Genomic DNA, 23,645 nt, shown 5'->3' on the forward strand with positions numbered 1-23,645 from the left:
GGGGAAGGTGGCGCCCGGCGGAGCGGAAGGGGGCGGTGCTTTTTCTCGCTCGGTGTCGCTGCCGTCTTCGCCGGCGCTGTTGCCACTCGTGGAGCGGAGGCTGTTGGGGGTAGCGGGGCGCAGCTCTGGCTGGCGGCGGAGGAGGAGGTGAGGTGAGGTGAGCAGCGGCTGCCTGGGCTGAGGCTGGGCGCGCGGGGCTGCCCCGTGCCGCCTGTCCGTTAGCCGGCCGTTGGTGGTGGGAGGCGCTGCCGCCGCCCAGTGCAGAGTCTGGGCGGGGGAGAGACGCGTGCCTCCGAGGAGCCGGCCCTTCCCCTCTGTGCGGGGTCGGGCGGCGAGGGTGAGCCCGGCTGCGGTGGGAGCGGGTCCCGCGGCCGCCCCGCCCCGGAGGGGCTGGCGGGCTGCCCGGAAGGGGGCCGGGAAGGGGGCTGAAGGGAAGGGAAGGGGGGCCGGAGCCGGCGGCCGCCGTTAGTGCTGGGCGGTGCCGGCGGGTAGCGGCGTTGTCGCCGGGGCGGGCTGATGGAGCGTTCGGGAGCCGGGGCTGCGCCGCGCTGGCGGCGGGCGGTGCTTCCTTCCCCGGCGGCTGAGCCCGGCTGCCGACAGCGCTGATCAGAAAATGGGGGTGGACGACGGGTAGGGGGAGCGAGGAGTCTTCGGCTCTCAGTCTCGCTTTCTCTGAAATGGCGCTGGTGAGGCTGGACTGCTTGCCTTTGAGTTGTGAAAGCACCTAGGGAAGCTCTGCCGTCTCCGTCGCGTTTACATCTCTCAGGTTGAACTCAGGAAAACAAACCCTATTTCCTTTGGTTTGACTATGATGTTTTGGGAAGGGGTTAGGCATCTGCAAGCAGAGTAACAGCTTAACGTTCTTCGTGAAATTTGAGTTTTAACTTGAGAAGCGATTCAGAAGTAGTCAGTTTCTGTCTCTGAGTCAGCCTGCAGCCTGAAAATCCTGCCTGCCTGCTGTCACAGCGTAGTGCAGGGACTCTGACAGCCCAGGTATTGTTGTCTGGCTTCTGTAGCGTGTATGCTCCATTATATCTGAAAATTGTATTCAAGTCGAAGAACAATTCCAGCAACAGTATGTTCTTCCTGTCCAGGTGTTAGTGTTGAAGTGGCAACTATGAAAAGCTGCTTGTTTCCTTAGCTGCATCTTAGTGGAAAGTGTGTGACTATCCTTCCATCTGTGGGAAGTTAACTACCCTGAAGTTGAATACAAGGGTTTGCTCGGTGTCAGCCTCAGAGGGGTTATAGAGAGGACTGTGCTAATTAGAATGAGGATGTGAACTAGGGTGACAACTATCTTGTCCAAATTATATTTGGCTTAGGAGCTCTGATAGCCCTTTTGAAACAATACACATTCACAACAGTTTCTGTGTATTCTTTCTGAAACAGACCTTTTCATTTCTATCTCCTCGTATTTGGGCTTTTTTTTTTTTTTTTTCCCGCTGATTACGATGAAATCAGTGTCTCGTTGTGCTAAGTTCTGTGATAGAGCCAATTTGAAAACTTTCTGCATGGTTCTTTTGCACTAGAGCTCTCTCCTCCATTGGTGGTTATCTTTTGTTCTCTGTGTAACTGTGCTGTGATTTGAGCCACAGATTATTATGATGCTTTTTAAAACACTGTCTGTATATTAAACCTAGACTATTTTGGTGATCATGTTCCCCTAATTTGGAGGAGCGAGAGAATATTCTGTAGAATGAGATGGAAGGGATGAGGTGAGAAGCTGTTTTACGAAGTTCCAAAGGGAAGACTTTTCTTGATATGCAACCTACAATTAGTATTACTTGCATCCTCTATAGAAAGCTCCTAGACATAGATCATAACCTCAGGTATATTTTTTAGAGTAGTTCCAATTTATGGAAGTTCATGTGGCAATCTTATCCTTCTGTCTTGTGTGTTTTCAAAGAGGTTATTAGAGAAGGCTTGCAATGTAAAAGACAGTTCTGCAGGCTTTCTGTTGTGATTGTGTGGACTGTGCCCATAACAGCTGTTCTGTATGCTTATGTGGGAATACTGAGAAATAATGGAAAAATAACTTAGTCATGCATTAATTGAATTTTTACTGGTTTAAAAGGCAAAATGGCCTTAACTGCTTTAGTCTTTTGAATAAGCATACTTGTAATGAATTCTTGCACTTTCAGTAACAAAAGGCTTTGCATTCCCTTTAATTTATTAACTCCTGGCAATGTTACTTTTTATTAGGTGGTGCTGACTGAGACCTTGTCTTTAAATGTCCTCATTGAGAAGACTTTCTGCAGTTGTGTGACTTCTGTAGTAAACTGGACAGTCACTTGGGTAGGAAACACTTAATATCAAGTATTTCCCAAGTGTGTCAAATGTGATAGCTTCATGCAAAGAGCAGTAAAATTACAAGTCTTACATGATGGTATTCTTCCTTATGGGCCTTTAGAAGCAACTTCATTTACGTATTTCTTTATCAAGTGCCCCTTTCTTTGTATAAGCTTTGGGGAACTTCTGCTTGCTGCTCTTGTTTTGGTGCATGTAGTATATATGTAGCTGCCTGAATAATCAAACTGTTTCTCTTTTCCCTATTGGAGGTTACCTATCACTTAATTTAAAGGTAGCACAGCAGTCTGGAAAAGTTTAACTACAGTGATTTAAACTAAGTTACCATCCACACTTTGCCTGTTAGAGCGTTTTCCCTCCCTTTTATTAAAATTTAAAAAAAATCTCGGCACTTTTGGGAGAAGTGCCTGACTAATTTTCTGCTGACAAGCAGCATTTCAGGTAGCTTCCTATTAGTTTTTTGCCAAGACATGCAAAGATTTATTTTGATGCTGTGTAGTACTAGCAAATTTCAATTTAGTTGGAGACTCTGAATATTGTCTTAGTGTCCTACAGGCAGACAAGAAACCTCCTGATTCCCTGAGAGGAGAGGAAGAACTTTAAGATTTACTTTTAAGCAGAAACTTTTACAGGGAAGCAATTCCAGCCCCCAGATGTCTTCCCAGCTCTATTGGGTAGCTAGGTACCTCCAATTCTAAACCATCTGTGTGGCTTTTTGACAAATAATAGTCACAAGAGAGTTGTTAAGTTGATAGTGACTCCTTATATCCATCTCTACCAGCTTCTTTCTGCTTGAAACATCCGGAGGTGGACTGTGATAATCTTTATTTCACTTCCTCACTGAAGTCCTTTGAGACTTATTCTTGGTATGTAGGGGTACAGTTTGACAGCTGACTCTCAGTGGCAGTGCTATCTTAGAAGCAGTTCCTGTCCCTTCAGTTATACCAACAAGCTGAAAAGAAAATAAGGGAGCTGAGGCTGTCAAATCTGATTTGGATTACTGTGTGGCATGACCGTTCGTTGTGCTGGCACACCATGGGATAGGATGGAAAGGCAATAACTGCTAAGAAACTATGCCAAACTTTCCCAAAAGGTGCAGTCTTAAGAGCATTCTGTTGGTAACCATTTGCTTAAATAGCCTTTCTTGCCCTTGAAGTGCTGATATATTTGATTAGTATATACAGTGAAGCAAATAAAGGAATTGATCCAAACCTAAGCTTTGAAAATAGTTATTAATGCAGATCAGTTCCCAAGTTTGGACCACTATAAATATTTGTGGGTGTGGAAGGTGGGAATGGGAGTAGGTGAGCTGTACTGAAAGGGAAAGGTCATGAATGTTGGGAAATACCAGTTTGTTTAGCTAGCTTAAGAAGCAGTGATCCTACTGCTGATCTTTTTAGTTTTTGATGGGAAAGTATTGCTTCATTATTTTGAGTAACTGTGGGACATAGTTTATTCCACTCATGTTAACCACTCCCCTTAGTGTATCTACATTAAAAATGTATCAGTCTGTACTTATAAATATTGCTTTTAAAGTTATTTTTATGGATAATTTATATAACTACTCAGTTGCTCCAGGGGCAAGAGTACATCCTTTCCAGGGTGCTAGCAAGTCACTGAGAAATGATGCTGAAGTAGCATGAGACTTCATGCTACTGCTGCAGTTCCTGTCTTAAAATGACATTAGAGTTGTTTTGAGCTGCTGCATCTGCAGTGCAGCAAGGAAGGCTAGAGGTGAAAGGGCAGAAAATCTATTACAGAAAACAGTCTGAAAAAAATGCAGATATAGATGACCAAAGGTATGTGAAGTGAAATATAATCAATAAAAAAATCGTTGAGCTATGTAGGGAATGGATACTATAAGGTTTGTCATAAGTCTATGATGTATATAGTATTTGGAGAAGTGTGTAAAGATGTCTGTGTGCTTAAGCAAAGGCAAGAAAATGGTATATTCCTGCTCTGCCTTTTAAAATAAGATTGAAGAACTCTATCAGAAGGCTGAAGCTAGTGTTAAGCTTGTTTACATTGCATTGATGCAAGGTATATTTTTTGCTCTTGTGCATCTTCACTTTTGTATGGGGAAAGTGTTTTGGGACATCTAATCAGATTAGTCATACCAGGTTTTGTATGTGCTGAGTGTCTTCTCTAAAGACTTCCAGTCGAGCTTCATTGTTTTGTATGCTAATATCTTAACTGCTTCTCTATCACCTAAGCCTCCAGTATGTGTGAAAGAGCAGAGAAAGTCCAGAGTTGGTTTAAACTATTATTGAATAATTTTTTAAAACGTTATTTAATACATGCTTGTTCCTTTTCTGAATGATATGCAAAAAACTTTATGTAGTGAAGGTAGTATTAACTGAATGTGTCATGTTCAAAATTGCAGTATTTGCACCTAACCTTGAAGTCAGCTGACTTTTTATTAATTGTATGCATCTGTTTTTTACCTCCCTAATTTTTGACCTAAATAGTGTTAATAATACTTTCTTTAACAGTGAACTACCTCTTATGAGATAAAGAAATGGATGGAATGGATGAAACATCTAAAAGAATCCTAGAGCCATACCAGTATTTACTTCAACTACCAGGCAAGTTTCTTTCTACTGTTTTGGTTTTAAATATCAACTTTTGTCTGAGGAAGTATAAGCCAAGAAGTTTATCCATTCTTGATTTGTGGATTTAAGAGTAATTAAAAATAGTACTTTTCAGTATTTTGTCTTCCTCTTGTAGAACCACCCTTTTGGTTAGATTGGTACAATAGCTATTGAGTCTGTCTCCAGTGCAAGTACTATTTCTGTTGCTCTGTTCTCCATTCGGAGTAGCTAACTTGCTACTTTTTAAAACTGGTAAGGGCAAGTCCTGAAGGCTTGATCCCATTACTTAAAGAACAAAACATTGTCAGCCCTAAGTTTATCTGCTTACTGTTCTGAACTCAATGGGTTGTTTGTTGTTTGGGGTTTGTTTGTCCTTTCTTGTTGTTGTTTGTGGGTTTGGGGTTTTTTTTGTTGTTGTTGCTTTGGTGTTGGGTTTTGGTGGTTTGTGTGTTTTTTGGTGTTTTGTTTTTTTGTTTGTTTGTTTTTTGGGGTGTGTTTTTTCCGGGGGGGGGGGGGAGGGGGGGCGTTTGTTTTGGTTTTAAATAGCCAGCTTCTTCCATGTCATTTATTCTCCCTGGTATATGTAGAGCCAGACATTCTTATGTTTTGGCTGTACCTGGATTGTTTCACTTGCGAGAGAATCAACCAGTTCTTGTGTGGTAGCGGATCAGTAGCAATGCATACAGATGAAGTTGTCAGTTTTCAGCAGTACCTCTTTTAGCAGAGTTCAGGAGGCAATTTGATAGAGAATTACTGTATGAATATGCCTCTTGGAAGCCTCTTAGCTGACTAAAGAGATTGTTTGCTGTGGCTCTTACTTGTACATCTAAAGTGTGAGGAAGACCATACAAATTATGAAAGTGACTAGATTTGTAAAAACAGTGATGGAACTACTTTGTCATTTGAACTGTTGCATTATTGCCTTTTGTCCAGCTTATATAGCGTACTGGTGGAGTTAAGCAAAATGCAAAATAGGGTAAATATTAAGGAAAATAATTCTGACCAGAATTATGTTGACTGGAGTAGAAGACCGTCTGTCTAGGCAAGTAGCATAATGAATCACAGGCGCAGTACGAACTGGCTTTTGCACATCTGCAACAAGACCTGTATATCAGCAGGGTAGGTCCTGTGGGTCTTAATTCATTATATTTGTGTATAATTAATTTCATTATTACTTGCTACAAATACTCAAGATCGTCTTATCTACATTTGTGATTGTTTTGGCAGTTAGCACTACTTGAGTTGAAAAATAAGAAAAGGAAAGAATTTGGCAGTAATGTGCCTTTTTAATGCCAGAAAGTTCATTTCCTCACAGTATATTTCATTTGGATATGTTAAACTGGGTGGTGGTTTTGCTAGAGAACTACCTTGAGAATGAACCTACAATATTCCGGACTGCTTTCTAAGAGCTGGTCCTGACTAAATTTACTTTCCTCCAATACCAGCTTTAAGTGTGCTTGTTGTTTGGTTAGATTATCTCATATAACCAAGGTATATTGTAACAACTCTGCATCTTTTGCTGATAATTATTTTTTTAAGGTATTGTATGTAACAGCAAAAAAAACCCCTCAGCTTTCTAGCAGGAAACATACAATAGACTAACAGTGCCAAAAAAAGCTTCCACAGGCAAGTGCTTGACTAATAGCTCTTCAGTTAGCTTTAATTTTAAATTATGCCTCTAGGATGTACACTTAACCTTCCTATCTTGACTCCTGTGGCTGAATTCCTATACTTTGAGTTCAACCCTGACCACCCTATAACAATTGTTTATATAATGTTATACTTATTGACAGTGCAAGCATTTTACATACTATCCTACTAAAGTATCATAAACCTGATTGTCCACTTTTAACGTCTTGATCTCTTGTTAATTTAGTTTGTTTTGGAGAAGGCTGGAGAGAATACACAATTCTCTCTATGCAGAAATTGTGGCTTGATTCAAAAGGGAAGACTTCTTTTAAACTAGGCAGGTAAAAGTGGTGCACCTGTGGAAAAAGCTTGTACTGAGTAACAGGTGAAGCAGCAAGGGTTCACAATCTTAACCGGATGTTTACTCGTTTTGAAACATTGTGGCTTTGCCCAAAGTCAGCTATATGCCAAGTACAGATGAGTAGGAGCCAGTTAACTTGTGTGAACCTTGCAATCAGTATGAGGACTGGTGCTTGGTGAGGGGGGGGGAAATTTGGCATATGCTAGCTGTTTATAATTAGGGTAGAGCCCAAATGAGATGCCTGAGCTAATCTAACAAGATCTCTCTGAAAGAGGCAGTTTCAATTCTGTCTTCTTTATGCTTCTAGCAGTATTCTCCTGCTTCTTAACTTGTGCCAGTTGTCGGCTTGCTAACCAGATGATTAGGTAGTATTAGTCACCTGACCTGTTAAACTTTGCTGATGAATCTTCTTGTCTTGTTAGTGAGCTGGCACAAGGGTGGGGGCAAAGGAGCTGTTCCTGTGTTGGATCAGCTTAAACTCTGAGGGGCTTTTGCAGAAGGCTTGGCTGAGTGTCAAGCATGGTCCTACAATAATCCAGTTGCTTATCTTGTAAGACTAGTTAAAAACCAAACTCTTCAAACTGTGTAGTAACCTTATGAATTAATTTAGATGCGTATCAAACTTTGTTTATATAAAAAGGAATTGTGTAACAGTATTAAGGCTCTTTGGAAAAAAAAAGTTCCTGCTGATGCTGTCTGTAGTGTAAGAACACAGATTTTTGTAACTGTTAAGGATTAATCTCTCAATGCAAGAGAAAGTTCATTACTCTGATTCCTATTAATGAAATACAGCTCATCATGGTAACACTTGTCCATTTATTTGACTTTAACAGCGCTAGGATAGTATTTTCTCTATGCTGAAGGTTGTTTGGTTTTTTTTACTATGTTATTATTTTAACAGCTAGTATGGCAATTGTTTATTCCTTCCCTCGCAGAATTTAGTGCTTGGGAGAACTTACATTTTGAAACAGTAACTTTTCCTGTAAACTCTCATTGTATTAGAACGTTGCCATACCAGAATATAAGTGTTCTGCCTAATCCAGTATTCTGTCCTTTAGTCTTGTAAACAAAGTGCAATAAACAGGCTTAACTTTCACAAACTCCAATGTGGTTTGTCTCAAAAATGGCCTGATTCACACAGATTATGAATCTTTTATCTCTGAGTGGCTGAGTTAATAGCAGTAGCTAGTTTTGCAGCTCTAGGGAGTAAATGGAGCTTCAGTTGCAGTAAAACTGGTATGGTCAACAGCTTGCTTTTGAAAGGAGAGCATTCGGATCCCATTCATGATGGTGCATTGCTCTGGTCTTGGCTGCAGTCTTTCCTAGGCTTGTTTAGCAAGCTAAACAGTAAAGATTGGCTTTTTGTTTTCAGCTTTTTCTGCTGGATTGTTGAATTTGACCAGCTTGGTGAATAAGTGCCACAGAGCATGATGGCTGCTGCTGGCACAGCTACATTTGGCTCATCAGAGGCCTTAACTTGGGCCAAATTCCTGGAGGAGGTTGCAGCTCTTCAGTTCCAGAGATGCCTGGGGGCAACCACTGGGCCAGAAGAAAACTACATCCCTGCCCTTAAAAGGTGTGCAGTGCTAGAAAATGTGTCACCAAGCAAAGGAGCAGTGGATGAGGGTCAGCAGCCTGTACAGCATCAGAAATAACAAAAAGAGCAAGACTCTACAGGTTCAAGAACCTGAAACTTCCAGGTATATTGAAGGAGGGGCAGGAAGAGTCTGTGCATATCAGGTTGGGAAGTGGATGGTCCCATAGTGGTGAAGGCTTCTGGCACCAGGAGAAATACTTCCAGTTTCTCAAGCAGGTGTGCCATTGTAAAATAGGTTCAGTGCACTGGAAGAAGACACATGACTGGAAGCTCTGTATACAGCAAAATATCAGATCAGCACCCAGTGGCGGCGGCAGCAGCAGCACCTGACAGTAGTGTGGAGGCTGTAGCCTCCAGGGGACAGGCCTCCATCTTAGCTGCTATCTTAAGGAGCGTTGCTGCTTCTGAGTATCTCTGATCAGGGATGTTATGGAGGGGCTGCCAAGTGTGTTTCACCCTGGGGCTACTTAATACTGCAGCTCTTCCACTCGAGTACTAATGGATATAGCAAGGGGATGTCTGGAGCTTATCAGTCATGAGTACATGGCTTTTGGAATGAGGGTCATGGGCACAGGAAGCCAAATGCCTTTTCTGCATGATCCTCTACCCCATTCCCTGCACCCTCAAGAGGAACAGACAGATCCTGCCTGTCAACAAATAGTTGCACAGTTGATATTGATAGCAGAGATTTGGATTTTATGACCACGGGATTCCTTCTGCAGATCAAGGACTACTGGGAGGAGGTAACATCCACCTACCCAAGTCAAGGTGAAAGTATCTCACCCAACAGGATGAGCAACCTGGAGAGAAGGGACATGAACTAGAAATTTCAATAGAGGAAAATGACTATCCACAATCAAGTAAGGAAATAGTGAAGTTGCAAACAAAGAGTATAGGCTGATTTGGAAAAGAGACCCCTTGTAATCACCAGGGCACAGCTGAAGGCAGCCCATCCCAGGTGTATGTGCTCAAACATGGAAGCAGGAACAGGACAACATGATGGGGGAAGCTCTCACTTTTTCTGAGGAATCTGCAGGAACAAGTGCCCCTGAAGTGCATCTACACAAATGCATATGGCATAGGGAATAAACAGGGGTTTGAGATCTGCATGCAGTTGCAGGGCTGCAGTTTCATTGGCGTATCTGATGTGGGATTGCTCACAGAGCTGGAATGCTGCAGTGCATGTTTATGGGCTGCCTAGGAAGGTAAGGAGTGGGAGTTATCTTTTATGTAAAAGAACAGCTAAACTGCATGGAGCTCTGCCTTCAGTTGGAAGCCTGTTGACTGTTTGAGTTAATATTAGGGGGCAGATCAGTGGGGGTGACACTATACTATGTGTTTGCTAAAGACCACCTGAGCAGGAAGAAATAGCTGAAGCCTTCAGACAGTTGGAAGGTGACTCATTTACAGACCATGGTCCTCATGAGAGACTTCAGCTGCTTCAGTATTTGGTAGAAGAAGCAGCACAGCTGGGCACAGACAATTCAGAAGGCTTTTGGAATGCATTGATGACATTTGCTAACACAGGTGATCAAGAAGCTGATGAAGTAAGGCATTATGCTGGACCTCACACTTAGAAACAAGGAAGAGTTGATTAGGACACAAAGACTGGGGGCAACTTTGGCTGTGGTGACCATGGGATGGTGGCATTCAGGATCCTGAGAGAAGGGAAAAAGGCAAAAATCAGGATTACAACCCTGGACTAGTTAAGCCTATTTTGAACAAAGGAGTTAAAATAGACAGTTCTACAGTGACCTTAATCTGTCATAAGTGGCTGCCCTGGTTTAAAAGTGTATGGACATGCTCTCTTTGCTTGTCTTCCTGCAGCTTGCTTACCCTGCCTCTGGTGTTCTTGTAGCTGTGTGGGGAGGTCTGCTTGGGGACTTTATCTATTTAGCCCTAATCCATCAGAGGGCAGAGTTACAGATGAAACTGTACAATATAGCTGAGATAACGTGGTAGTTTGCTTCCTCCAGAAGGGCAGTGTCCCATCCCCAGCTCTCAGCATCTGCTGCTTACCTTGTATGGACTCTGGCAGACCCACTTGATAAGCTGAATTGGTACATAAAGCTGGCAGAAAGCTAACCTAGCAAAAAGCAGACAGTTTTCTGCTGGGGTAATGAGTTGAATTAGCTTAGTAAGGCTCTAATGAGGGCTAGGTTAATAGTCCCTCTGCTCTTTCCCATGCTGTTCTAGCCCTTTTTATGTACCCTCACTCTGAGTGGGGTGCTGCCCTAAAGGCATAGTTTGTGGTCACTTTAATGCAGCAGGAGTGAAGAAATACTAATCAGGAGCATGTGCAGAGCTGGAGGTCTGTGGGTTTTCGGTTTGTACCCTGTCACAAGAACAATTGTGTATATAGGCAGTAATCAGGCTGATTTTTTTTTTTTTGAGAAGTAACTCATCTGTCTAAGGAGGTGGGAGGGATTGTCTTCAGTACATCTTTAATCTAACTTGATCTTTGCTTCAAGGATAAGGGGTTTACATTCTTATTTGCAGAAGGACTTTTATCAGAGTGAATCTATTATGTTCTGAATATTTTTTTTTCTTGTCTTTTCCACTGAGCATTACTAAGGAGAAAAGCATTCTGTAGTTGCTGTTTGATTTGGGTAATATTGGGATCTTAAGCATACGAAACCAAATGCTTTTAGCGTAACTTTTATCAAAGCTTGGTTCAATAATGTCTGTTATTGTAGCTCTATACAGCTGGTAGAGATTTTAATTTTGGAAGTTAGACCTATATTCTTCAGTTTTACGGTAGCCTGCTTAGAATAATTAACAGAGCAGTGACATGTGACAGTGAGGAAACTGGATAGTTCTGCCAGTGTTAAGTTTTACTCCGTCTAATTTTGTCCTAGTGTTCCTGGATTGTTGTCTCCTCTAGTTTGGGAAGAGGAGAGATGTGGCAAGGAATGGAGGCTTCTGCATCTAGGCTTTCAGGACCAGTATTAGAGGGGTTTGGTTTATTGTCATCATAGCATGGCTGTAGGCATAAAATATGCATTCAGAAAATTGCTGTGATGTCACAGACCAGGTAAGATTGACTTCAGAACAAGACAAAATAGCATTTATGTAGCAGTAACATTCCTTTAAAGGGGATCACAAAAGCAAATCTGCACCTGTAAAAGGAAGATTAATGTTTCACAATACGGATAGTGACTTTTCCTTGAATAGTCAGTGTCTAGACAGCACTGCTAGTCAAGGTAGACAAGTCTAATAATTCAAATGCTGTCTGTACTAAGGAACTGAAATTGCTAAAATCAATGTGTATGTTAATAATCCATTTGAAGTGTGTGTTAGTAGCTATGTTCCTTATGATGAAAGAACACTTGTTGCTGAACATCCAGCATTCCATAAGCATGCTTTCTAGGAAACACATTCAGAAAAAGAGTTAGCTGCTTAATGTAGAGAAGCAGGCATTGTCTGTGTCACTATAACTTAGAAGTGAATATACAGCTATAGATAAGGAACATGTCTGTAGTGTTATGTTATCTCTGAGGGGTTTTCTTTATGGATGTACTGAAATATTTGTTAATACTTAACTGGCAAACCATAGAATTTGGCAGATGTTTGGAACAGTTACTCAAAATTTTTGAGCAATCTTTTCTCCTGAGTTAACTCATGCAATGATTTTAAAGTAAAATAGTGAGGCTCTGGTGGTTACAAATGTGTGGTGAATCAAATCAGGGAATCAATCTGGCCAAAATCTGGTCTAATGACATCAGGAAAAGTGAGGGCGGGGGGCTGAGTGTCTAAAGTGTTTCAAATCCTTAGCATCTGTAGATGTTGTGAGAAGCAGGTCTAACTTGAATTAGCGGTGGTACTTTAATTTAAGAGTTTTTTAAACTCTTGAGTGCTACTCTGATTTTGTCTTAAAATTTGAGCTCTTGTTACCTATGTTAGTTTCTTCTAATGAGATCCAAAAGATGGTAGTGATGTGAAGCAGTGGTAATCTTTGGGAACTGAGACAAATTGAAGCCTGTTGAGCCAGGGAGGAAGATTATCACCCTTGTACAGAGCCCAAACCACAAAGCTATTGCTCTCACCTGGTGACAGCTTAATTAGAAAGGGAAAAATATTCAGTCCAGTTTCTTCAGGGTATATTACTGCAACTGAATCTATTTTTATTTTTCTGTTCTGTATGTGCTGGTCACGCAGCAATAGAGAAGCCTTGGGGAGAAATTCAAATGTTGGCATTTCTTCAGTGCTATGTGCAAGATGGCATCATCAACATGAGGACTCATATTACAGAATTATTATGTGTCTCAGATCTTGAGACAAATAATATGAAACCCACTGTCTAGGTTGTACTGCTTTGAACTTTATTTAAAACTTTTTTTCCAAAGGCCTTGTTGATGTAAGGTACATATGCAGAGCTGTCTGTTTAAAGCTGTCTTGCAGTTATTTGAATATCTTACATGTAGCTGAGCTTGTCAAATTTCAGAGCAGCATTGTCTCAGTGTGGGTATGGGGTGACTGTATTTCATATTGATCATTAGTAGATACTGAATAAATATTCGTATGTGACTACCAGCAATTTATTAAAGAAAGCTGGCATCAACAATTTATTGGCACATAGGTTAACTTCTACTAAAATTAACTTCATAATGTAAAATATATCTGGATTGAATAGTAATGGTTATTTTACCACTAAACTTGGACTTTTGATGTTGTCTTTCATTCCTGTGAAACAGGGTGACTGCTTGGCTCCACCCAAATAGATTTAGCCAAAGCAGAACAAATGCTGTCGTTTGTAGGTTGACTTATCACGTATAAGATAAATGCCTGAATTCTTGGAAAGTTCTGTTGTGTCCAGAATGTTCTGTTCAGATTTTCCTTTAGTTATTAAATAAGTATGTCAACTGTCACTTTCATGCTCTACAAATGGCCAGTAGCAAGTGAAACTATAGGAGAAAGACCTAAAACTTGAGAGAAATAGATATTCAACAGATATCCATATCTTCAACTAATAATGAATCATAACTGAAACTTCTTAATCTGTTACATATGCAAAACCAAAATGCTTGGCAAACTAGGGCTTGCTTTCAGAAGCAGTGGGCTGGTCTGTATGGGTTACCAACATACTCAGGATAACTTACCAATTAAACTGCCAGAACTAAATACAGTAATCTGTAAATAGGTGCTCTGCACATTGCTGTGAAATGTTTAAACTGAAGTTGCTGATAATTGTGATGTTTACATAATGAGGAAACAACCTGCATACTTACTATATTTTGTGCTTTCAAATGATCACGCTGATCAGCTTACTGGTCTCAAGTCAGCTGTAGTTAAGACAAACTCTTGTCCCTAATAATGAGCTTTATATGATTTTTTTCTTTTATAAATGCCTGTAATGTTTTTATTGTAGGGAAGCAAGTGAGAACCAAACTGTCACAGGCTTTTAATCACTGGCTGAATGTTCCAGAAGATAAAATACAGGTACTGGCTAATTATTTTTACCAGGCTGTTACCTTTCTTCCAAGACTACTGATAACAGATGATTCTCTTATATAGCATAAGTGATCTAGAAATCTTAAATGCACTAGTCTGAACATATTGAAGCAAACATTCAGAAAAACACCTTTAGTGCAAAGCTTGGACTGTAATGTAACACTAAAGAAATTACTTCCATGACTTGTCTTATGTAGAATAGTTACTTCCTTCCAAGTGTGCTCAATCTTCTTAAGTTGTAGACAAGCAGCTACCATTGTTACCCATTTAACAATAACTCAATTATTAACACTATTTTCAATGACTCACAAACAAAGCTAAACAGTTACCTTGTAAACTACACAAATGTAGTGGCTGAAAATAAAATCTTATGATTTTTACACCAGAATTTTAAAGCAGTTAAGTCAACTTTATAAAACACTTCTTGTTCTGGACCTAAAACTGTGGTTGTCTTATACAGTCTAGAGTCCTTATTCCCCAGTGAGAAGCATTAGGCTAGGAATTCTCATTTTCATTTTGCTTTTCTTTTGGACATATCTGTACAAGATGTATGGGTGTGTATTTAAACACTACGGCTTGTAAAATGATAAATTATTCTCTTGGTTGGACTACCGTCTTGCCAAACTGCATATCAGGGGTGGCAAAGGTTCTCTATATCAAAAAAAGAAGAAAGGAATTAAAATAACCAATTATGTGTTTTTGACTATTACCCAGCTGGTCCCTAGTTATTTTCATTAGCTGTAGGCAGAAGTACCTTTAGAGTTTGTGAAGGAGCCCTCTTTAGGGTGGCCTAAGAGTGATGCTTAATAGTCCTCAAGTAGCAAAATAGCAGAAGTTATTTAAAAAATGAAGGAAGAGGCTGTATTCATCATCTAGTAATTTTCTATTTTTCAACCTGCCTATATAAATTCTTAGCCAGATTTATTCTGGCTAGACACTTCTTACCCATTGTGCTCAGCTACATATCCAAATAAAATGTATTATATAGTAACCTGTGTATTGTATATATGGGTTTAGTCTAAAATCATAGATCAGAATTCAAACTGGAAGAAGCCTCTGGAAGTTACCTAGGACAAGCCCTGCTTTAAGCAGGGCTTGTTTTGCAGCTACTTTAGGCTTCTGGAGGCCTTGCTGAGTTTTGACCATGTGAAGATGTAGATTCTGCAGCCTCTTTGGGCCTGTATTTTTTTCTGTGCTGAGCCCCTTCCATGATAACCAACTCTTCCATTCTGTCCAATTGGGATTTCTTATGCTGCAGTCTGACTGTTGCTCTTGCCATTTTGCTGAGCACATATGGCAGTATAGGCCTGTCATTTCTAGCTCGGTTTATACCATGACAGTGTACTATAGTAAACTAAACCTGCAGTGCCTCTTTGAGCAGAAGTTACCAGTTTTACCTGTCACTTTTAAACTGATAATTCTGTAACAGTTACTGAAAACTTAGACTACGTATTCTGGTTATCTTTATGAAGAAAACTGATGCTTTAATGTTTCCTTTACCACTTAAGCTTTTTGTGATGGAACTGTAATATTTTTATTCTTCAGGTCATTTGAGGACAAAAGCAAGATGCTGGCATCTTTTAATCTGCATCCTGCAACAATTATTACTGCTTTTGTGCATACTTGTACGAATTTTAATAACTTAAATTTGAGGTCTTGCAGTACCACCTCTAGTCATGTTTTTGACATCTCTGATAATCTTCTTCAGATGTCCCAGTTTCTAGCAGCCTGATTCCCTTCCAGCTCTTTGTATTTCTTTTATTAAAAATCTGAATTCTGGCACTCCTTAGAGAACATTCTTTTACTTAGATCATTTGTTTTCATGTAGTATATTTAGATGAATAGAGTTGAGGATACTGTTTCTTGGTAGTTGATTTACTATTGGCTGCCACCGTTTCACTTTTTTCCGAGTCCAGTGGTCTTATTTTTTTTTCCCCACACTTGCTGCATCTCCAGCACTCACCTGATGCTGCACTGAGACATGTCAGCTTGTTGAATTAGATACGCTGGGTTTGTCAGATAAATGTCTTCTCAGAAGGCAGTGCAATGGCCTAGAACAGGGCCAAGCAAATTCTAAAGCTACTGTGCAAATAAGGAGGTAGAAATTTGTGTGTTGGAGTGATAGTGCAGCCACTGATTAGATAGACTTAGGTTGTTAGAAAGCATAACACTGCACTGCTTCTTCAGTTTTCATTATGAAGAGCAGTCTTCTCATTTCCTTAGGCTACTTCCTGATGTCTTCTAGAATAACCTTTTTATGCTGTCTAAACTTTTTTGCTCCTTACTTTCAACTTTAAAGCATTTTGACACTGTCTTAAGTTCACAAGATAACTTAATTCAAACACAGAGTCATGAAGCACTGCTATTTCAATTACACCTTAAATGTCTGGAAGCTGCAAAAGTTCATGAAACTGACAGTGATAAGAAATAGGTTAGCAAGAGAAATCCTAGAATAGGCTTATCCAAGGAATTCACAGGATACATGGGAACTTTCCTGATAGTACTGAGAATGACGTAGTGGACTAAAGGAATATTTGGACAAATAGGCATGCAAAGTTGCTTTCATTAAGTACTCTATCTGATTTAAAGTCAATGGACAACAACATATCTTTACAGGTCAAAGTAGGGCTCATTTCTAGCTGGTAGATGAGTCATTAGTGTTTAAGTAGGTGGTTCTTGCAGTCATATCTTGGACTAACAATTAGACTGCTGGGTTTGGGGGTTTAGTCTTTGGGAGAGTGGTTGCTGAACACTAGGTGACTTGCTGCTGAAGAAAGTGCTTGCAGTCAAGTCTCCTTTTCTGACAGCACCCACTGCATAGAACCATGGTAGGTACTTGCTGCTATTTAATGGTGGCCTTGCTGTTTTTTTAAAAGCAGTTGAGTGCAATGTTTGTAGCTAGCAAGTGTAATTCGTTCATTAGCATTAAAATATCTTAATCAGATGTGTTTTGCAGTGAGTTTATAGATTATGCAGTTTACATGCCTAAATTTATTTCCATTTAGGCAAGTGGTAAATATACTTGTACCTTGTGTAGCAGCTGTACAATAAAAGCAGTATGTAGTCTTGAAACTTTTCATTTCTTGTTGAATCGCCCTGCTTTGGGATTATTAAATTTCACTTTTAGTCAAGCGTAGTCAGCTGCAAGCTTGATGTTCTGAACAGTTTATTCCGTACCTCAGGTGGTGTATGATATTGGTCTACCTAATAACAAGTAATAAGTGTGTAGAAAGCTTCCCAAAATAGATTGTAGCTGTTGCCTTTCTCCCAAGGACTTTCCAAATGATGTTTCAGAGAGAATAGTCTGTCCTTTAAGAGCTCAGTACTGAAGAAAACTACGAAAAGTGTGGGGAAAGAAAGATGAACTGTCTCCACTTACCAAACAAGGTTTAAGAGACAAATATGTTAATGGATGATACCTGACACTCAAGAACTGACACTGGGAGATCCCAGATTGGTGCGTCTAAACTTAGTTGCTTTTTTTCCCCTCTCCTCATGTTTCTAATAAGTTCCTGCATGACTCCTAGAGCAGGGTGTATTTTAGAATTGCAGCAACAGTGAAGAGGAGCATGCATGTGGAAACACTTCAGGGAGTAAGTTCACTTGGAATCTGAAAACATTACACAAAATGCAGAGCACATGATCCAGGATTTAAAGCAAACCAGATGATGAAAAGAATCATAAATCTGCATTAATTGTAAAAGCAAGCAGTCTAAAGGGGAACCTTAGTGATGGAGAATATAATGCTTTAAAAACCTTATCCATTTTAAGTAAGGTCTTACAAAACTGCACATTAAATTACAGTGGCAGGCTGAATAATTTTCTTTTCTTGTAATAGGTTATCATTGAAGTGACAGAGATGTTGCACAATGCAAGCCTACTTGTGGATGATATTGAAGATAACTCGAAGCTACGACGGGGCTTTCCAGTGGCACACAGTATCTATGGAATTCCATCTGTAATCAACTGTGCTAATTATGTGTATTTCCTTGGCTTAGAGAAGGTTTTAACCCTTGATCATCCAGATGCTGTTAAAGTTTTTACCTGTCAACTTCTGGAACTCCATAAAGGCCAAGGCTTGGATATTTACTGGAGGGATACTTACACCTGTCCAACGGAAGCTGAATATAAAGCTATGGTACTGCAAAAGACAGGTGGTCTCTTTGGATTAGCTGTAGGCCTCATGCAGCTGTTCTCAAATTATAAAAAAGACTTAAAGCCACTTCTTAACACACTTGGCCTCTTCTTCCAAATAAGAGATGACTATGCCAACTTGCACTCCAAAGAATATAGTGAAAACAAGAGTTTTTGTGAAGACCTAACTGAGGGCAAGTTCTCATTCCCAACCATTCATGCAATTTGGTCAAGACCTGAAAGTACTCAGGTGCAAAACATCTTACGTCAAAGAACAGAGAACATAGATATCAAAAAATACTGTGTACATTACCTCGAAAATGTGGGTTCCTTTGAGTACACTCGGAATACCTTGAAAGAGCTTGAATCTGAAGCCTATAAACAAATTGAATCACTTGGGGGAAACCCCGAGCTTGTAGCACTGGTTGAACAACTGAGCAAAATGTTCAAAGAAACTGAAAATTAAAAACTTAATTCCTGGGGTGTATTGAAACTTTTTAAAATGGGAAAACAAGCAGACTATCTGAGAGGTGTGATAATCAGTCTTGCTTAAAGCTCTTCTAGCCACATTACAGAAATTGCTGTTAAAAACAATTTGTCACTGAGTATTAAAATATATACCCTGTTATCTATACAATCATAACTGTAACTGCTTACAGATGGCTTTGTTAAAACAGATGTACTAGAACTGAAACAAGTTTTGAATCTAAATGTGATAATCATTACATAATCATAATATTATTTCAGGCCAAAATCTCATAACTTTAACCAGGCTAGTGTAGATTTCTGGCTGAAGTGGTGTTAAATGAAATGGGACTGACCTGACTGTATTGTGCATTTTCAAACAATGCTCTAGTAAACCAAAATGTACAATCTTAAATAACAAAAGAAGATACTTGCAACCACAATGCACATAAAACTGTTGTGTGATGTTTCAAAGTTAGACTTGGGAAGATCAAATGGATCAGCATACTAAGTTCTAAAGTGAATATCTTATCCAGATTGAGGATATTTTCAGGGTAATGCAAATTATGAAAGAATCTTATTTGCATATAAACAGTCTGAAAAAGTAGCTTTATAAAGATTTCTAAATACCTTAAAGATTCCATTGCATCAGCAAAGCATAAATTTGCTCCTGATTCAAGCTTTGCAGTGAATAGTTTTGATTGGCTGGTTTTAAATTTTTACACTGTCAATGATTTTGTAGCCAGGGACTTAAATCTATGCATTGGAGCTCATATGTGTAACTGTAAATAACAACATAGTAAGCTGCAACAGAAACAGAATGGGATTCACACCAGGTAACTTCAGGACACCATAATTGGTGCAGTTCTCTTTAATCTCTGTTTATAACTGAGGGAGGCTTCCAGGAGCTGTTTCATAGTTCATACTGCATTCCTGTTCTGAGTTGCTATCTGGAGGCATGTTATAGGTCTCTCCAAAGAGAAATTATGTAATTTTTTGGTAAAACCAAGTACAGCATCTTATTCTACAAGCTATAATACCATTTCAGTTTTGTTTAAATAATTGCTTAAATAGTGCTTAAAATTATGTACACAAACATACTGAAATAGACCTGGAACTGAGTGCTAGATTTGAGGAGGGAGTGCTCATATGTGACATAACATTCTGCTTTTCTATTTATATAAACGTGTGTGTGTGTGTAAATATATGTAAAGGTGAACAAAATGTAAGCAGAGATGGTGGTTTCTTCTTGGCTGGGCTCACTTCAATCAGGTTCAGTTCCCTTAGTCTTCACAGCTACATGAAGCTTTTCTTTGGTGTAGGGAGGTAATGGTTTGGATCAAAGGTAGGCATGGTGCTATCGGTGGTGTTAGCTCAAGCATGACCTCAAAATAAATGGCCAGAGGTCCTGTGCTTTTGACAGCTGAAGGACAGTTTTATGCAGGTGTTTATTTACAGTGCCTGGAAAGCAAGGAGAGTCATGACCTCAATCCACTGAGCAAACTAACTGAAGAAGGTTGCTGTAATGTCTTCTGTGGTCAGCCTTAAGATTCTTCTGAAAGGGATCAAGCATGAAAGAATTCAGGATGACTGCTCTCAGTCAGACCTAGTTATGGATGATAGCCTATCCCTGTTATCTACATGCTGAGGAGGAGTCTTTGCTCTATAACAAGGTATGGAATAATAGCCTTTTTGCTGAATGGACTTGGTTGCCAGGACTAAATAGCTTGAGGTTAGTGAAAGGTGGAGTTTTTTTAATGTTAATGACAGTTAATTGTATTTTTTTAATAACTTGCAGTGCTTAGTAAACCTGGGAATTTTTAATACTTTGTGAGAAAATACTGTCTGAAGTACAATGTTTATTTTGTGCCACCTCTTCTTGGAAGTTGCTAAGCTCTGTTGCAGCTGGTGTTGAAGGGGAGAGCACTGGAAAAACTATTGTCAGGAGAATCTCCTAGTCCTACTGTGAAATATATCCTTGTGCCTATTAGGATGTTGTAGCTAACATATACAATGCAAAGTGCAGTCAGTGCCATTTCATGTCTACTCAGTTGCTGGATGTAAACAGTTCCGTGTAATCAAACTTTCATGATTAGGCAGCTCTTATTAGGTAGCTCTTATTTTTATAGAAAACTTCTCTATTATCTGAGACTTCTGATATGTTGTCACTTCTTTGATTCATTCTAGCAACTCACTCCAATATTTATTGTAATACCATATCTTGTAGAATATGCCTTCATTAACACAGGAGAAAGTACCTTGGAAGCTTTTCCACTGTAGGCCCCTTAAACCGCAGATACGTAAGAAGGGAAAAGTGTCCCCAGGAAAGAAAGCTTGACCAACAAGAAACCATGCAGGTCTGTCTTACTGTTCTGCCTTTCAAGGCTTTTGATACCGGTATTCAAAGCGTACCTTGAAGGTATATTTGAGAAGACCCAGATGCAGAGTATTATTATTCTTCACTTTGGTTAGGATAAAATGAGGTCTCTGGTTTTTCTTGATGTATGCAGGAGCTGGAAGAGGCTGGGATCTTTTCCCCTTCATCTGTTAAGCAGGTAGAGCATATTTAAGTATTAAGCATCAGCAGTGATGATGCTCTGTAGTCAAGGTACATTTTATATTTTGTGCCGTAAGATGAGACTGTGCATCTTCCTCAGTATTCTCAAATATTAACTCTGGTACAGGCTCCTGGAGTTAAGCCATGTTAGGAAAATCACTTCCTTAAAGCAGCATGAGAATTCTTGTCTGCAGAATTAGTTTAGTTGTGTAAGTGCTACTCTGTTGCTATGCCTCCCTCAACATGGGGAGTAGGGTTTATGCTTGATCTTCACAAGAGATGCATTGCTGTGGAATGGCAATGTGGAATTGCAAGTGGAAATGTGTGTGGGAAAATAAAGGGGATGCTGGTTTAATATCAGTCCATTTGAGCCAGAACTGTTCCCATTATTGTCTTCCTTCCATTGCAAACAAGTCCTACTTTGATCAGGGGGTTTAGCTCTTGCATTGCATATAAAGAGGGAGGCAAATACTCATCAGTCTCCAGCTTTTCCCCCTAACCTTGATCTGTTTTCTCATTGTGTGCTTGCTTGGGTGTAAATGAATGTTGTCACCTGTCTTTGAGTGGCCAGTTATTGGATGGGTCCTCGTCTCTGCTTCTTCAAAGATTGATGTTATCCCCATCCATTCTGGTAAAAACTGCATCATTTCGGGATTTTCTGAAGGAGATGGTTTGTCTTCCACCTCTCCCTTAGAGCTCAGGCTTTTCAGGTGCCCACTAAGTGCAGCTTTGTATGTATCAGCCAGTTGGTGATACAGCCTAAAAATGTTCATGACAGTGGGAAGGTAGCTGTCAATACTTCTTTATGCCTCCAGCTTCATGGTTGATTTTGCTAACTATGAAATATTGAAATGCCTCCATGTGATATGGAAATTTCCTATATTAATGGCTTCTTTCCCCAGTTACTGTTAAAATGCTAACATGGTATAAAAACATGGGATTTGTCTGTTATTTCTTTTTCACCTTATATAGAACTGGTTTGAACTCTAATGTGTCTTTAGGAGTGAATTGGGCCAGGCTTTTATTCATGTGCAAGAGCTATATAGGTGTCTATTGCTCCTCTTTGATCTGTCTTAATCTTATAATTTTACATTTCGGGTTTGATATTTACCATATTCTTTGTATTATTTGCTCGATACTTTCATTGTCATTCTTGTATTTTCTCAGCTATATTTCTGTTCTGCTACTAATACTGTAGCACACACAATACTATCAAACTTGGTTTTGATCCTGAACAAAAAAAAAAATATTTTGGGTCTGCTTTTGAAACATTAAATCTTGGCTCATCATATGTCTTGAGAAAAGTAATCCAATATTTTCTGTGATCCTGAAATGTCAAACTTTTTTCCAATAAGCTAAACCCTGTAATGTATTTTATATTGCCATAAATTATTTTTGTCCCATTTAGCTTGAGCTCCTTTCCCTCTGCCTGCTGTCTCCTTTTAACACCTAGTTTGCTTTGGTGGTAATGTTCACTAGGCCTTTCTGTGAAACAACTCGCTAGCCCTGGGGCAGAGGAGTTAATATTCATTTGAGTTAATGAATTATCCCACTCAGCAAGAGCCTGATGAATTTTGGAGCTGGCAAGTGGACAGAGGCAAGAACAGAGCCAGGGAAAGGGTTGAAGAGAATAAGAAAACCCATTTTAGGCTCCAGCGGCTGCCTCACTTTATTTCACCTCATTTTACAGCATCTCCTTCACTTTGTTAGAAAAGGCTAAGAATGCAGTTGGTTCACCTGAACGTCTTGTCTTGCTTTCCAAATGGAATGTAAGAGATATTAAAGTTAATTATTTATTTTGATAGTTATTTATGTAACTTGAATATATCATCTTAAGGTTTTGATTAAAGGTGAAGATTGTTTCATTACTGTATTTTTCTTTAACAATTTTTCTATTCTTGAAGCCAGGGAAACATAATCTGCCATGTGCCTACTTGGCTTAATTGCTACCTCACATTAAACATCCTTCCTGAATAACTTTTAGTGTAGCTGAGAACCTGAGTTCACCATTTCTGCAGCATTATTTTTAATTACTTTAGAAGGTACCTTTGTGAGTGGCTAGGAACAATACATGATTCATTAATTCATTTTCAAGCATATTATCTGCAAACGTTATAGTGAAGATGCAGGTTAAACCACATGAATCCTGATAGTGTTCCTCATCTGTATGCCCTATTATGGAACAAATAAGTTCTCGCTTAACTCACTGGAAAGGTAATTTACCAAGCATCTGTTTACTACAGCATTGAACCCAATCTCTTGTATTTTACACCAACCAAAATGAATGTTCACTAAATTCTGAAGTTAAATAATTTTTCATTTAGGTGTTCATAAAATGTAGAAGTTGCAATTCTAGGTAATGAGGTGAAAATGTTAAGTTCCTCTACTTTTTCTTATTAGCATTGGGACTGTCCTGTTTCTTGTCAAGTACATTGCATAAACTATAGCTGTTTGATTACAGTGCTAAAGCAGAAGAAACAATAAATAAATAGAATGAACTAAATTGTGCTATTGTCATTTTAGAAATAATAAATTTGGCAACATGCATGTAGA

The 23,645-nt window shown here is 39.5% G+C and overlaps 2 protein-coding genes across 9 annotated transcripts in view; both read left to right on the forward strand.

Annotated features, from left to right (window-relative positions):
* Positions 1-23,595, forward strand: GGPS1 (geranylgeranyl diphosphate synthase 1). 8 transcript variants are annotated; one of them, XM_065059739.1, is made up of 4 exons: positions 1-139; positions 4,798-4,892; positions 13,854-13,924; positions 17,775-23,595. In XM_065059739.1, exons 2-4 carry the CDS (start codon positions 4,826-4,828, stop codon positions 18,534-18,536), a joined length of 900 nt encoding a protein of 299 aa, XP_064915811.1. In that variant the 5' UTR covers positions 1-139; positions 4,798-4,825; the 3' UTR covers positions 18,537-23,595. The 8 variants fall into 8 exon arrangements, with proteins under 8 accessions (XP_064915811.1, XP_064915814.1, XP_064915813.1 ...); XM_065059742.1 differs by having other exon boundaries at positions 18-152; positions 4,800-4,892; XM_065059741.1 differs by having other exon boundaries at positions 24-157; positions 4,800-4,892.
* TBCE (tubulin folding cofactor E) overlaps positions 4,798-23,645 on the forward strand; it is a 49,244-nt gene continuing 30,396 nt past the window's right edge. Inside the window, exon 1 of the mRNA XM_065059725.1 lies at positions 4,798-4,892. The gene's annotated coding sequence lies outside the window, so the exon portion shown is untranslated. The remainder of the gene's footprint in view (positions 4,893-23,645) is intronic.

Source organism: Columba livia, chromosome 3 (assembly GCF_036013475.1).
Source record: "Columba livia isolate bColLiv1 breed racing homer chromosome 3, bColLiv1.pat.W.v2, whole genome shotgun sequence".
In the NCBI taxonomy this organism is placed as follows: domain Eukaryota; kingdom Metazoa; phylum Chordata; class Aves; order Columbiformes; family Columbidae; genus Columba; species Columba livia.